Here is a 14034-nt window from a genome sequence, read left to right as displayed (position 1 = left end):
GAAGAAAGGGAGGCTGAAATGCAGTTAGCTGGGGTCACCGGCCCTGCACACCCCACAGGAAGCCTCTTTTCCATGCTGCCAGTTTCTAGGGACAGATGGCAACTGGCAATCCATTCTCTGCTATGGACCCATGTCACCTCCCTACGAGCCTGGAGGGGCATTCCTGTAGGTGCAGCCAGTGGGGATGGGTGATCACAAAGGGTTCCAGATTAAGTGTTTGAAACCAGTTGATTGGATTACCTGAGCCCCCTTACCAGGCCTGGGCGTGAGGTTGCACTGGCTAAGCCCAAGGCCTCTGGTCAGCCCAGTGGTGAACCTCCTTGGTTCAGGAGCCAGGGAGACGCCTCCTGCTGATCCATGTTGTCAGGCACATGTCCCATGAATACACCCCAGTCTCCACTCTGGAGACACAGCGGCCTGGCTTTCCCACTGGCAGAGCCGGGGGGAGGCAGTGAGGAGGGACCCAACACTCACTGGACACCACCAGGGATCTGAGCCTTGTAAGCGCTTCACCCAGAAACTCTCAAAATCCACTCTGCTGGCGGGGATGACTCATCTCTTATGTATACAAGATGAAACTATGTCTTCAGGTTGGGCTGTGCCATGCAGAATCCCACATGGCTATTTCAATTTCAGTTTTAATTAATGAAAGTTGGGACTTCCCTGGTAGTCCAGTGGCTAAGACTTCACCTTCCAAGGTGGGGGTGAAAATCAAAACAGAAGAAATATTGTAATGAAGTCAATAAAGGTTTTAAAAATAGTCCACATAAAAAAAAAATCAATAAAAAATTAGTCACAGTTAATTAAAATCCACAGTTTCAGTTCCTCTGAGACCCTGAAGCCACGTCACCCTGAAACGGACCCCAGGTTTTCAAGTGGCCTCATTTTAGGTATGTAATGTCCACATGTGACTAGTGGCTGCCTTACTGGATACTGGAGACACAGAATACTTCCATCATCATAGAAAGTTCCAGTGGACAGCATGTTTCAGAGTAACATCCCCAAGATTCCTTCTGGCTAATATTACTGATCAGAGATCCAAAAATGGATTCGATGTCTGAAGACCTCTCCAGAAGAGAGACTCCAGTTCTGACTCTAACTCTCATTAGCCCACTGACCTTGGGCAAGCCATGTCACCTGTCCCAGCATCTACTTCCTCCTCTACAGAAGAAGGGCACAGATGGTACCTACGAAGGCTCAAGGTGAGGATGAAATACGATGCTGGATGTAGAAGTACTTTGGCTCAGAGGGAGGAATAAGTGAAAAGGAACTTACACTGAGCAGTACTTATTTTGTGCTGGACGCTCTAAATAAAGTGGCTCATTGAATCCTAGGTTCTATATGCCCCCACTTTACAGGTAAGTAAACAGGTTCATCAAAGGTGATGCCCCCAAAGTCAGAGAACTAGAACTTGAGCAGTAACTTAATTGTAAACCTCAAGGCAGAAGCTAGTCTCACACCATAGAACTCAATTCTACAGTCTTCTCGCTAAAGCCTAGAAGCAGGTTCGGGGTGGAGTTGCTGAGAAGAACAGCCCCCTCCCCCAGGGCAGGTCACTGGGTCAGCTCAGCTGTCCAGGGGGCAGGTCTGCCATCCGAGGTCAGATTCTGTTAGGTGCTCCCTTCCCTATTCCCAGTCTCGGCAAGAATGCACCCGAATTTCCTCCAGATAGCCAGCTAGAGTCTAAAATATCCATTTCTCAAACACGGCTGCTGAAACAAACCTGAATCCCCATCTAACAGAGTGGCGGTAATGAGAGGTTCCAGGAAGAGAAGAGGGTCGGTCTGGGCACATTCATTTGGAAAATCACCACCTTGCCCTGAAATTGGCCCGGAATCTCAAGTGGCTCTTCCCCCACTCAGATCCACATAACACAGGCCTCAGAGCAGAGAGGCCCAGAAACCCAGAAGGGTGGGAAGCCAAGGCGTTGGGTCCCATCAGAGGCTCCTGGAGGCAGAGTCAGCCCCTGGCCTCTGAAGAGGCTGCTGCCTTCGGTGCAGGTGTCTCCTAATCCAGCTTTCCACGGCGACTTGGCGTTTTTCCAAAGGATGGGTTCACCTCTTTAAAAAATCGCTTTAATTATGGAACACAAAACCTTCAGAACATAAAGGCGGAATTTTAAAAGGTCCTTTGACTTTTATAATACGATGGTTCACAATGATTGAAGCTGTTGATCGTAATACAAGTCTGCATCATTTGTAGAGTCGTTAGTTCTGCGTTGCTTTGAACCATTAACAAGCCCCCGTGAGCTGGCAGCATTAGTGGGGCTCCCATATGACAGAGACACACAGAAGCAGAGGCACGTACAGTCTCACCCAGTCTCACATTTCCCCGCTCCCTGCAGGGTCTGTTCCCATTTCATTTGGAGACCTCGGGCATTTTCTTTGTTTGCTAGATTTTCGAGATGTATTTTTTAATAAATACATTAAAAATGAGAATAATAGTTACCATTTGTATTTTACACTTAACATATAGCAGGCATTATACTAGATTGCTTTGAAAACATTCCATTTTAATTTTAATTCCAACCCTAATGGGGAAGGGGGGAATTTTCCCATTTTATAGATTTGGAAACTGAGGACTGAAAAGTCAAGCAGCTTCTCCAGGCATCACACAGCCAGGAAGAGGTTGCTGGTATATGAACCCTCTGTCTTACTCTATCATCTCCTATTTGGGAAGAAAACTGCTCCAAGGGAATGAAGTGTCAGTGTAGCTCTGTAATAGCCCTGTAATAGCCCAAAACTTCTCAAAAGAAAGTTTAAAATAGTCCAAGCAACATAATATACAATCAAACCCAGAAGGATGGGGGTGGGGATGGGATGGGTCTGTTGTCCTGGCTTTATCTGCTAGGCTTGCTAGCTTCTTTTCTTTTCCTTAATTTATATGACTATAGCCCTCTTCAAAACCTTATTCTTAAACTTGAAAACATGGTGTCACAGCTGCTAATTTTAGAAAGAAGAGGAAAGAGAAGGAAGATACAGACAGAGTAGGAAGAAGGGTGGCAACCCACTCCAGCCCCGCCTTCAGGTCCAGCCTGGGCCTCTTGGGCAAGAGGCCGGCTGGACCTTGCTGGTCCCTCCCTCCGCTCCTCAACCAACTGCCCCTTGTGGTTGAGCCTAGGTGTACTCAAAGACCTGAAGCATCTGGGAATCATTTAATTCTCTCAAAAGCACTAGTAATTGAAAATGATACCTTTCCAGCCATTTCCTCAAATGGAAGAAAAGAGAGACCCCTTGAAATAAATATTCAGCAAAAGCAAGCTGGTGATGTCCACAATGGATTCAGAACTACACATCTGATCCATCAGTGGCGTGAAAGCAAAATGGCAAATTCTAATAATAGACTTTGCATCCCCTGAAGACAGCTGGATGGATACAAAGTCAAAATCATTCAAGCGTCTTCTGTAGAACATTCTAAAAATAAAATCTATGGGTTCCAGAATCTTCCACAAGGAGGGACCACACGATGTATACAGAACCACAGCCAAGCTGTCTGTCATCGCCTATTTCTCAGAGATGGGTGCATACCCCTTAGGCGGAGGTGAGCAAAGCCACAGGATACCCACAGCACATGCGCCAGCAGGCCCAATCTGACTTCAAAAGATGGGAAATAAAGCAGCTAAATATCTGCCCCCTGCATCCACATGCAAATGAGATTGGGTTTTCAAATGATCCTGTCACCAAGATGGAAAAGAGACACTTCTTAGGTGCTGAGTCTGATCTGTGGGATCAGCTCTAACCAAGTCAAAAGAATCTCCAAATTTCAGTAGATTCAACAGAACTGTGTCACCCGATAACCAAGAGAGTAGAAAATTTGGTTTTGACTTGCTTCTTCTCATGGCAACTCAAAGTATTATTTTTATGTTGAAATACAATACAATATACAATAAAAAAACATAAAGTTTTACAATAAAATACAATCTCAAAATTTTTCAACTTGAAGCAGATCATTGTGGGCAGTAAATTCCCTCTCCTCTGCCACGAAGACATTTCAACAAAGAAGTTAGTTCTGGAAAAGAAAGACGGCCAGGCTGGAACCTCAACCCCAGGAAGACGAACACTGGCCACGCAGTTCACTGCAGGAGAAAAGCCTGTACCACAGAATTGCAAAGAGAAAACCTAAGCTCTGCCCGGGCCAGAACGCACCATGATTGCATCTGATCACTTATCCTGGCCCTCACTGCAACTCAGGGAGGCAATTACAGCTGTGACCTCCCCATTCTACAGATGGACAAACAGATTAGACATGAAACCAGTAAGGGACACAGCTGGGTGTGAACCCAAACTCCACCACCACCCAGCTCCTGGTAGCATCTGCCATAGTGTGACCACACAACCTCCCCCAGGCTGCTGCCAAATTCACCTTCACGTGCAGCATCTGCCATTCCCAGGGCACACACGCCTGACTTTGGCCGGACTTTCTCTGAGGCCCGCTCAGATCCACAGCATAGCTCCCTCAGGGTGAAAGGTCCATTGGAGCTACTGAGCTTCCCCCCAAGGCAAAGAAGCATTCCTAGCACTGGTGTTAAAGTAGGAATGAAATTGCTGGGCTGAGAGAGGAGAGCCTTTGGGGGTCCCGTGGGAAAGCTTGGCCTTATGGATCATTCGATGACTCTGAGAGCTCTGGGAGGAGCTGGGGTGTCCCAGGCAGCAGCCACTCACCATATGGAACCGTTGAGGGCTTGATATGTGACCAGTCCAAACGGAGGTGTGCTGTGGACATGAAATACACCCCAGCATGCAGAGACTTCATACGCAAATAAGAATGCAGAATACCAAGTTAATAATTTATGTATTGGATTGCATGTTGAAGTGATAATATCTGTCATATATTGGGTTTTGTTGTTGTTGTTTAGTTGGTAAGACATGCCTGACTCTTTTGCAACCCCATGGACAGTAGCCTGCCAGGCTCCTCTGTCCATGGGATTTCCTGGACAATAATATAGAGTGGGTTGCCATTTCTTTCTCCAGGGGAACTTCCCAACCCAGGGATCAAACCTCAATCTCCTGAATTGGCAGGCAAGTTCTCTACTGAGCCCCAGGGAAGTCTATGTGTTGTGTTACTGAAAATGTATTATTAAAATTAATTTTAATATTTCAATTTTAATATTAATTAAAATTTTAATAATTTCTATTTGTTTTGAATATGGCTACTTTAATTTAAGATTCTATTTGCAGCTTATGTGCTATTTAATTGCATAGAGCTGGTCTGTACCTTCTGGAGACCTTCGATTGTCTATTGAGTATAAAGTAGGCTCTGTTGTGGTCCATTTGCTCAGATGTGGCTGTCCCTGTAACTGCCCTCGAGGCAGGGGAGCCAGAGGTCATCCCACCTGGAATTCTTTCTGGAAATCCTCAGCCAATGGGAGAGTAGCAGGCCTTTTTCCTAAGAACCCAAAGCACAGGAAAGGTGAGCCCTCTTCCATCCTCATTTCCTTCAAGGACCAGAGCAAAGCTGATCTAAGTAGATCCAAATGATCTAAATAGAAGTAGACCATGGGTTGGAAAGATACCCCTGGAGGAGGAAATGACAACCCTCTCCAGTATTCTTGATTGGAAAATCCCATGGACAAAGGAGCCTGACGGACTACAGTCCATGGGATCTCAAAGAATCAGACACCACTGAGCATGCAAGGCCACACAGGTCACAAATGCAAGTCACGAATGCAAAAGCCACTTAGTAATGTTTAAATGTTGGTAGCCAAGTAAAAACAAGAAAAAAATATGAAAATAATTTCAATAACATTATAACCTAGAACATCCAAAATATTACCATTTTAACATGCAATATAAAAATTATTAATGATGTTTCTTGTTGTTGTTTTTTTTTTTTGGTCACACTATGCAGCTTGTGGGATCCTGGTTCAAAGTGCAGAGTTCTAACCACTGGACCACCAGGGAATTCCCTGTATTCTTTGCTTCACACTGAGAGAGCCAATCCTTAGGTAGGTTGATAAGGAGTCCGGGGCCCTCAAGGAGGAAGGGGTCCAGGAGGAGAAAAGGACAAACTTTTTCCCCTACATTCCTTAGTCTTAGTCACATAAGATGTTATTTTCTTTAAGCCCAGAGCTAATGATTAAACAATAAAACAAAAGATGTAGGTTGTGGGAATGGGTCTGGTAAGACTTTTCCTCGGGATGTCTATGTCCGAAACTTTCTCTGTCTCTTTTTATACTTTAATAAAACTCTCCTACGCAAAAGCTCTTGAGTGATCAAGCCTGGTCCCTGGTCCCGAAGCTAAATCTTCTTCAGAGATCACGAATCCGACACCGTTCACCGTAAGCTATCAACACTAAATCTTCAACATCTGAGATGCGTTTTACCCTCACAGTGCATCTCTGAACACATGTGACCAGGGCTGCCAAAATGAACGACACAACTCGAGAATCTGAAAGTCTATCACCCAACAAATCCTCAACCAGACCAAAGTGCACAGAACACCCATTATATTGAGGTCAATATCTACTGCTCTGTAAATTATAAGTCATACACTTTGAGCCACTAAGATTTATGTCTGCAAAGAGTTCTGATGGCAGCAGGAAAAAAAGGACTCTGAGAATTTAAACAGACAAAAAAAAACCAATGGATGAAACTACCCTAACATAATGTGCGTTTGTGCACACACTAACATCATAAATACCAGCAATCATTAGGTGTTGGGGCTGTGGATTTTTCTCTTTTTCCTTATACTTTTCTACACCTTACACATATCTAGTGTTAATTTAGAAATTATAATTTTAAAATTAAAAGTGATTAGAACATCGAGTCATGAAATATTTATTGGATTACTATATGCCTGGTCCTAAGACCTTCTTGTTCTCCAGAAAGGATGATAAAACATCCAGGGACTGAGAAAGAGCTAATATAACATATGTGGGGAGAGGAAGGGGAGGATTTTTCAACTTAGACATCTTTTCCTATACTTTTACTGGGAATGTCAAAAATACATATGAGCAAGAGTTGTGGGGAATTTTGTGCTAAGTCAGCAGCAGAGACAAGTGTCCAGTGCAGATTAAACTTGCATCTGTCTTGGCAACAGGGCTTGCAACTCTGTTGGCCCAGAGTTATGAGAGTTGCCCTCGTTTGGATGGCAAGGCAGTTGGGTGGAAGTGCTCAGACTTGAAAAACAGGTGATCATGCATTCTTTTGGCGTGTGCAAAATATGCATCAATTCATTTACAAAATGGCTGCAGCTGTTTGGCAGGATACTCTGGGCTAGCCACAGGTACTAATTTAAAATCCAACCCCGCCTCACTCACATGAGCATGTGCCTGTGTGTGTGTGTGCACACACATGTACACACACACACACACACACACAGAACTCTGGAGGAGCCAAAGAGCTAAGGATGCTGCAAAGCTTGTTCAGAATGTGTCTATGCCCAAAGCACCTCCCTCTCCCCTGAAGGATGTCATTTCCCAGCAGCAGCTGGTGCCCAGCCACGGGTGGCATTTCACTTAGGAAAGAACAGGCAGGTACCCTGCAAAGTGTGAAGGTCTGGGATTCCTTGCTGCATCTGTCATTTGTCCTCCTCCCTAGGGGGCATGACTGCTGTTGGTGATTAGACATTCCTGCTCAAGATTAAATCAGACTTGAACCTATTTACCTCAAAAGGTAATGAACTAGATTAGGAGGTGTCAGGCTTGGAGAGTTGGGAGATATGGGGCGTGTTGTCTAAGGGGTGCAGGGTTTCTTGGAGGGGATGACAATGTTCTAAAATTGACTACAGAGTTGAGAACTGCACAACTCTGTGAATATATTAAAAGCCACTGACTTGTATACCTTAAATGAACAAATGAGATGCTATGTGAATTACATCTCAATAAAGATATTAAGAAAAACAAAGATAAGCTCAGATGTGAAAACAATTCCTTTATACAAGCAATGGAGATCATAGTTATCTCAGGCACTGTGTAAAGAATCAGAACGGCGAGGCACATCTTTCTTAGATTAAGACGCATACATTTTAGTACTATCCTTTGCAAAACATCCAGCATGTCTCTGCCAAAGGAAGGCAGGGTTCTCCAAAGGCTGATGCCTTTTCACTGACCTTTCTGCTCCTCCCGCACTGCTGGCATCATCTGAAATAACCTCGTCCATGATGTCTGGAGCATCCTTCTCAGGAACCAAAGGTAACGTAGATGGGCCAGCCTTGGGGATCTTTCTGGGGTAATGTAAAGAAAGCAATACATCTCAGAAAGGGCATTTCTCTCCATGTCCTATTGAAAACCCCTTTTCCCAGTTTAAGCTTTAAGTGGCTACTTCAGGAAAATCTCTAGGAAAAAAAAAAAAAACTAGCTTCAGGCAGTGAAAGGCTTTGAGATGCTTTGGGATCGTTTAGGCCTCTCTGCATAAATAAATCCAGATTCAAAAGCAAATGTATCTGGACACCAGAAAAATAGTCTGACTGACCATAACCTATGACCCCATAGTCCACTGCTGGCCTGTAAATATTTCATGCTTTACAATTTCAGTTAGAAGAATTAAAGAACACAAGGAAAGGAAAAAAGATGTGTTAAACAGACAGCTCCTCCAAACCAAACAGACGCCTCCAAACCATTTCTTACATGTTTTCAGACTCTCAGCACATCCAGAGATTGTAAGTAGGGAAATTTAAACAATTAGATATGGAAAAATGAAGCTTCTTTAAAGCCACTCATCACTTTGACTTTTAAAAAGGAAAATCACTTTTACAGCTGACCCCGCATTAGCGTGTGAATTATTCTAAGTACCTCTCAGCGTCCAGTGCTTCTGGATCCAGGTTTTGCAGCTTCAGGTCCCGAGTTTCGTCAGGTTCTGTGAGTGAGGAGACACCTATCTTCCCATCCTCCGCAAAAGCAGGGAACTCAGGCCTGGGTTGCTCCTCAGCCTGTGGGGGCCCGGCCGGGCGGCCCCCACCTGGGGCGACTTCAGCATCCATCCTCAGAGCCCCTTCTGAGCAGCCTGGGTCCCCAGGGCTTCCTGGCACAGCCGAGGCAACAGCCGTACCAGAGAACATTCTCGTAGTACCTGTTTCAGGCAGGTCCTCAGACACACATGTCCGGGTCCCAGCTGTGTTCAAAGTGACGTCAGCCACTGCTTCCCCAGCAGCTCCAGCTTCCAAGCCGGGCTCCAGCGGATTATCTGCCACTTCCCCAGCTGGGGGCTCCCGGATGCCCTGGGTGCCCTGGGCATCTTGTGTTTCCGAGATGCCAGCTGCACCTGCACGCCTCCTCTCACCCCTAAGTGGGTCTGGGGTGCAGGGCTCACCGACGGCCTTGGGCAGAGGTGGGACGTCCCCGTGGGGAGATGCTCCCTGGGCAGAGGTGGATCCTGGCGTGTCACCCAGAGCCCGGGGGTGAGAAGAGCCCCGGGGACCATCTTCTCTGGGTTGACTGTCCTGGTGGGCTGTTTCCTGGCTCTGTTTTCCAGAAGGAATGCTGTCATCTGGACCAGAGTCCCCTTCTGCATGGCTCTGGGGAGCCACCTGCAAGTCAGCCCCGGAAGCCTCTGGAGAAGCCGCCTGTGAAGACAGATCTGAAGCTGCTTCCTGTGGGCCACCTGCCTGCTGTGAATGGGCCTGGCCTCCTCCAGATCCCGGCCACCAGCCTTCCCCGGCCCCCTCCAGCTTCTTGCTGTCCCCCAGCATCTGCGGGGCCTCGCTTACTTCCTTTCCCTCACTGGCGCCCGGCAGAGTGTGCTCTGCGGCCAGCGAGGCCAGCCCGGGCAGCTTTCCTAGAGCTGGATCCTGGGGACCCAGACGAGAAATCTCAGCCTCTACGGCCAGCTCTTGCTTCCTCTCCTTTGAGTCCATGCAGAGACCAGTGGGAAGGGTGGGGAGAGGGGTGACGGGCACTCCTTGAGTCCCATCTGGAAGCTTCTCTGGGCTTGGCACCATGAGGCCCTTGCCCATCACCCTCTTCCTGGCTCCCGCCTTTTCTCCCTGTGTGCTCTGGGGCCAATCGGCGGTCAGGGCTCCAAGCACAGACTTCTCGAAGATCTTGGTGATGTGCTCCCTGAAATCAGGCAACCCAGCAAGCATCCCAGTCTGCCTGCAGCTTGCGTCTACACCAGCTGATGCTCCCCGCCTGGGATCCTTGGAAGGCTCTAGCATCCTCTCCCCACTGCCCTCGGTCTCTCTTGCTGCTTCCCCTGCCTTGCTCTCCTCACTGACGGGGCATGCTGGAATTTCGCCGGGCTCAGCACTTGCACCGGGAGCTCCGGACCATTTCTCCTCCCCCGTGGTCTCCTTACTCTTGGCCAGAAACGGCATCCTGTCCAAGTACGGCACAGAGTCCACAGGACCCTCCGAGGTCGCAGCTCTGGAGCTTCCAAGGCTGGCTGGCGCTGCAGAGATTCCCTCACCTGCAGCTCCTGCTTGCAAGGAGGACTCAGCAGAGCCCTCCCTGAAGGAGGCTATTTCCGAGGCAAGCAGGGGCTCCCGAGTGGAACAAGGGCTTTCCCCAGGGGCTCCGGGGCCTTGGGGTGAAACAGCTTTCACAACACTGTCTTCCAGCCCTTTCCTGGCAGCACCCTCGATGTGCAGGTAAGGAGTACCAGGGGCAGCCTCCTCCAGGGGTCCAGACGGCAGGAGCCTCTTTGGGTCGGGGACAACCTGTGCTGCAGAAATATCCACCACGCTCCTGGGACTCTCAGCCAGCTCCCTGGCTAGTGGCCAGGCATCCTGGCAGCTGGCCAAGTGCTGCTCACCTAGAGCAGAGGTCGAGGCTTCCTCCCCAGGGGAAGAGTGCTGCTCTGTTTGGAGGGAGCCTGGCTCCCCCGGAGCCTGCCACATCCCCAGGGCTCCTCTGTCCGCCTTCCCGCAAGTCTCAGCACCATCCACACCTTGATCCTTGGCTGGTGGGAAAATTCCAGAAAGCTCCAGGACCTCTGCATCTGAGCCAGTGAGGTGCTCCATTTCCTTCTGTGGGACCAACCCCGGTTGCTGCCTGCCCTCCTGGGTTTCTTCACCTGCCTCTCTCACTGGGGCATCCTGGGCGGGTGTGGCTCGGGGGCTGGCAGGTGCTGGAACCGACTGGCTGTGAGCTGCCTCCGGGAGAGCTACTGAGTCAGGCCAACGAGGCGGGGCCCCCACGGTGTTTCCACTTGCCTTCTCTGTCTTGCCCAAGTCCTGGAGCTGGGGCCAAGCGTCAGCTGCTCCTGAAATGCCTGCGTCCTCAAGACATGCTTCTTCATGCTGGCTGCCGGAGTTCAGCCCGTCAACCAGCTCCTGTTGGGACTCGTTTGGCCCCTGCCCAGCACAGCTATATTCCTTTCTGCTCAAGCTACCTGCAAGAGAAGGGTCTTGGGAAGTGTCTGCTGCAGGAGATGAGCTCCTGGATGGCTGACTGCCACTGCATTCTCCCTCTTGCCCCTTCTCCCTGAGTGCAGGCAACTCAGGCTTCATCGGTGCTAACAACTGCGATTTCTCGGTCTCAGGATTCTCCAGAACTGTGCCCCCAGGAGGTGAACTCGGAGCATCAGACAGACTGCCTTTGGGGAGCTCACTTTGAAGTTCCATTTCAGAAGCCGGTTGCTTGCCTCCATGAGTGGACAAGTTCACATCTTCCCGCGGTCCCACGGGTATGTGGATTTGCGGAGAATTGGCACCCAGGTTCTTAAAATCCGTATCACCTGGATAAGCCTCTTCTTTGCTTCCGCACCCTTGGGATGTCTCCCTGAGCATATTGAAGACCGATGCGTCTGGGTGTGTCTGGGATGTTTGGAGATGGTTCTCAGGACACAGTAAGGGCCTCTCGGATGTAGTCACTTCTATACCGCTGTCCCCCGGGTGGGATAGGTTTCCCTGCCGAACTTGCTCCAGGCTGAGCGTCGTGAGCCTGCAGTCCTCTGCCCAGTTCTCCTCCTCAGGGGGAGGGGGCCCATTGGCATGGACTTCCTGTCCAGCTGTGTCACGCCCCAGCCCACGGGGGTGGGGGGATCTTAGCAAGCCCTCCCCCTCCCCATGGCCGGGGCTCTGTGCGGATGGGTGGCTCCCTGACTTTATTTCAGGCATGTTCTCCGCCTCCTGGGCTTTGGGGACGACCTCTGGAGCAGGAGCCGACAGGAAATCTGATTTCTCAGATTCTAAAGCAGGAAGAGAGTCCATTCTTCCCAGTCCCTCCAGGTCCTGAACGGTGTCGGGACATTTGGTCTGTGGTTCCGGCCCCGCCCAGACGGTTCCCCGGGGAAGAACACATTCACCAGCTCCTTCTGGCCCAGAGAGTGGGCTGGGATGCTGTTCAGGGAGCTGGTGCAGTGAGCCCGATGCGTGGACCACTTGAGATTCTCCCATCATCCCATGGGCCACCACGTTCCAAGCTGCATCTTCTGAGGGAGAGTCAGACCTGTCCACGTGCCCAGGGATCTCCTCTCCAAGTGGCTGTGCTAGGACTGTGTTCAGAAGGCCTTTGCTCTCCTCATCACCAGTCAGCTGTGAAACCTCGTCCTTGTCCACCTCTGGGTCAGGCTTGTAGTCCCAGGCTTCAGGTTGTTCTGCCTGTAGATTCCCAGTATCTGCACCATCAAGGGGCCCTGGGGCTGCTCCCTGTCCTCTAGGATCAGCCCCAGAGACTTTGCTTTCCTCGTTAGCCACAGCTGGGCCTTTGGGGGGCTCAGCTTCATCCTTCGGCCCTGGTGACCTGCTGGCACTCTCATCTGATGCACTGGGAGTGGGGAGAGCTGGAACCTTTGGTTGGACTTCATGGCTTAGATCCCTATTCCCAAGCTCTGCCCTCTCCTTCGGGGGGGCAGGAGCAGGATTCTCTCCGGAGCCTACTTCCAGACCCTCTCCTTCTCCTCTGAGGTCTGATGCTTGCTTCTCCGGTCCTGACAACCCTGCTTCTGCCCACTCTGTAGCCAGATCTGTGAGAACAGGCATCTTGGCCATGGAAACCATCTCCTTGGCTTGTTCTGCAGCCACGGAGGCCAGAGCAGCTGGCTGGGAGGGGAGGCTTGAAGCTGGACCCACATCCTCAGTTGCGGCATGTGGGGCAGGCTCAGGGCTCATGAACAAAATTCCCTCGGGCTGATCACCTGTTGCTGCCCAGGTGACTTGACTAGGCTGAGCATCTTGGCTCCTCGTCTGCGAGTGACCCTGAGTATCAAGGGCACCCAGAGTCTCCTCCCAAGAGCCCTTGTCCCCCGGCACCAGGGCAGGACCCAGTGAATCCCAGGGCAGCCCTGTGGGTGGGAGTGCTCCCATTGGCTGCTGGCAGCTTTCCTGGAAATCGGCCTTCGCTTTGGCTTCTTGGGCGGCCCCTGAACTGGTCCCAGTGGGAGGGCAGGCCCCGAGGAATCCCGTGTCATCGGTGAAATCCTGAGGTGGCCCCTCAACTGGGCATTCGGGGTCTGGCTCTTGCGAGGTTGAGATCTCGGGTTTTAGGGGAGGCTCCTCCAGGCTGGCTGAGCTCTCCTGGCCTAGGTGGGTAGCAGGGGCCTTGGGGGTTCCCTGCCGGGACTCTGGCCGTGGTAAGCCAGCTGCAGCCTCTTGCCCTTGGGACTTGAAATCACCAGGCCGGGCATCCTCTCCAGGCAGCTGCACCTTCATCGGCTCTGGAGGAGCAGTTGGTGGAATTCCTGCCAATTGGTCAGTGGAGCTGGAGGAAGACAGTCTCTGCCCTTCTTCTTCCTTCGAGCCTGTCTCTCTTTCGGCACTGGGGATGACAGAAACCACCTTGCGCTGAGTCAAGTTGTCGTCCTGAGGGACAGAGGCTGCCGAGGCCTCTCCTGGGCCATTTGGAGAAAGTTCCCTCCGAGAGTGTTGAACCAGGGGCCAACCTTCAGGTTCCCCTTCTGGGCTTGCCAAGCAACCTTCCGGGGGGCCCTCGGCAAAGCGCATGGAGGACGAGGGACTCTCCCATTCCTGGGGCTCCGGTGTGCTGGGACGTGGAGAATCTTCTGGACCCCTGGCTGCCTGTGGGTGCTCTCTCGGCTCAGTCACCTCTGGGGACACGAGGCAGGGGTCTGGAGTGGCAGCATCCTCAGAAGCAGAGCTGGAACCTCCATGCCAGATGCTGCCAACAATGAAAAGATTTAATGTTTCATCAGTTCTCAT

The 14034-nt window shown here is 50.3% G+C and overlaps 1 protein-coding gene and 1 pseudogene across 1 annotated transcript in view; both read right to left on the bottom strand.

The window, feature by feature from the left end:
* Positions 1–8147, bottom strand: part of LOC138070571 (transforming acidic coiled-coil-containing protein 2-like) — a 154370-nt gene extending 146223 nt beyond the window's left edge. The window contains exon 1 of the mRNA XM_068961862.1: positions 8050–8147. Coding sequence (XP_068817963.1) covers positions 8050–8099 — 50 coding nt within the window. The 5' untranslated portion in view covers positions 8100–8147. The remainder of the gene's footprint in view (positions 1–8049) is intronic.
* Positions 8148–8718: 571 nt separating this feature from the next.
* LOC138070222 (transforming acidic coiled-coil-containing protein 2 pseudogene) lies at positions 8719–14034 on the bottom strand (annotated as a pseudogene).

The sequence above is a fragment of the Capricornis sumatraensis genome, chromosome 23 (assembly GCF_032405125.1).
Source record: "Capricornis sumatraensis isolate serow.1 chromosome 23, serow.2, whole genome shotgun sequence".
Lineage (NCBI taxonomy): Eukaryota > Metazoa > Chordata > Mammalia > Artiodactyla > Bovidae > Capricornis > Capricornis sumatraensis.
The sequence above is the reverse complement of the archived record's forward strand: the minus strand, read 5'-3'. Positions and strand labels throughout refer to the sequence as shown.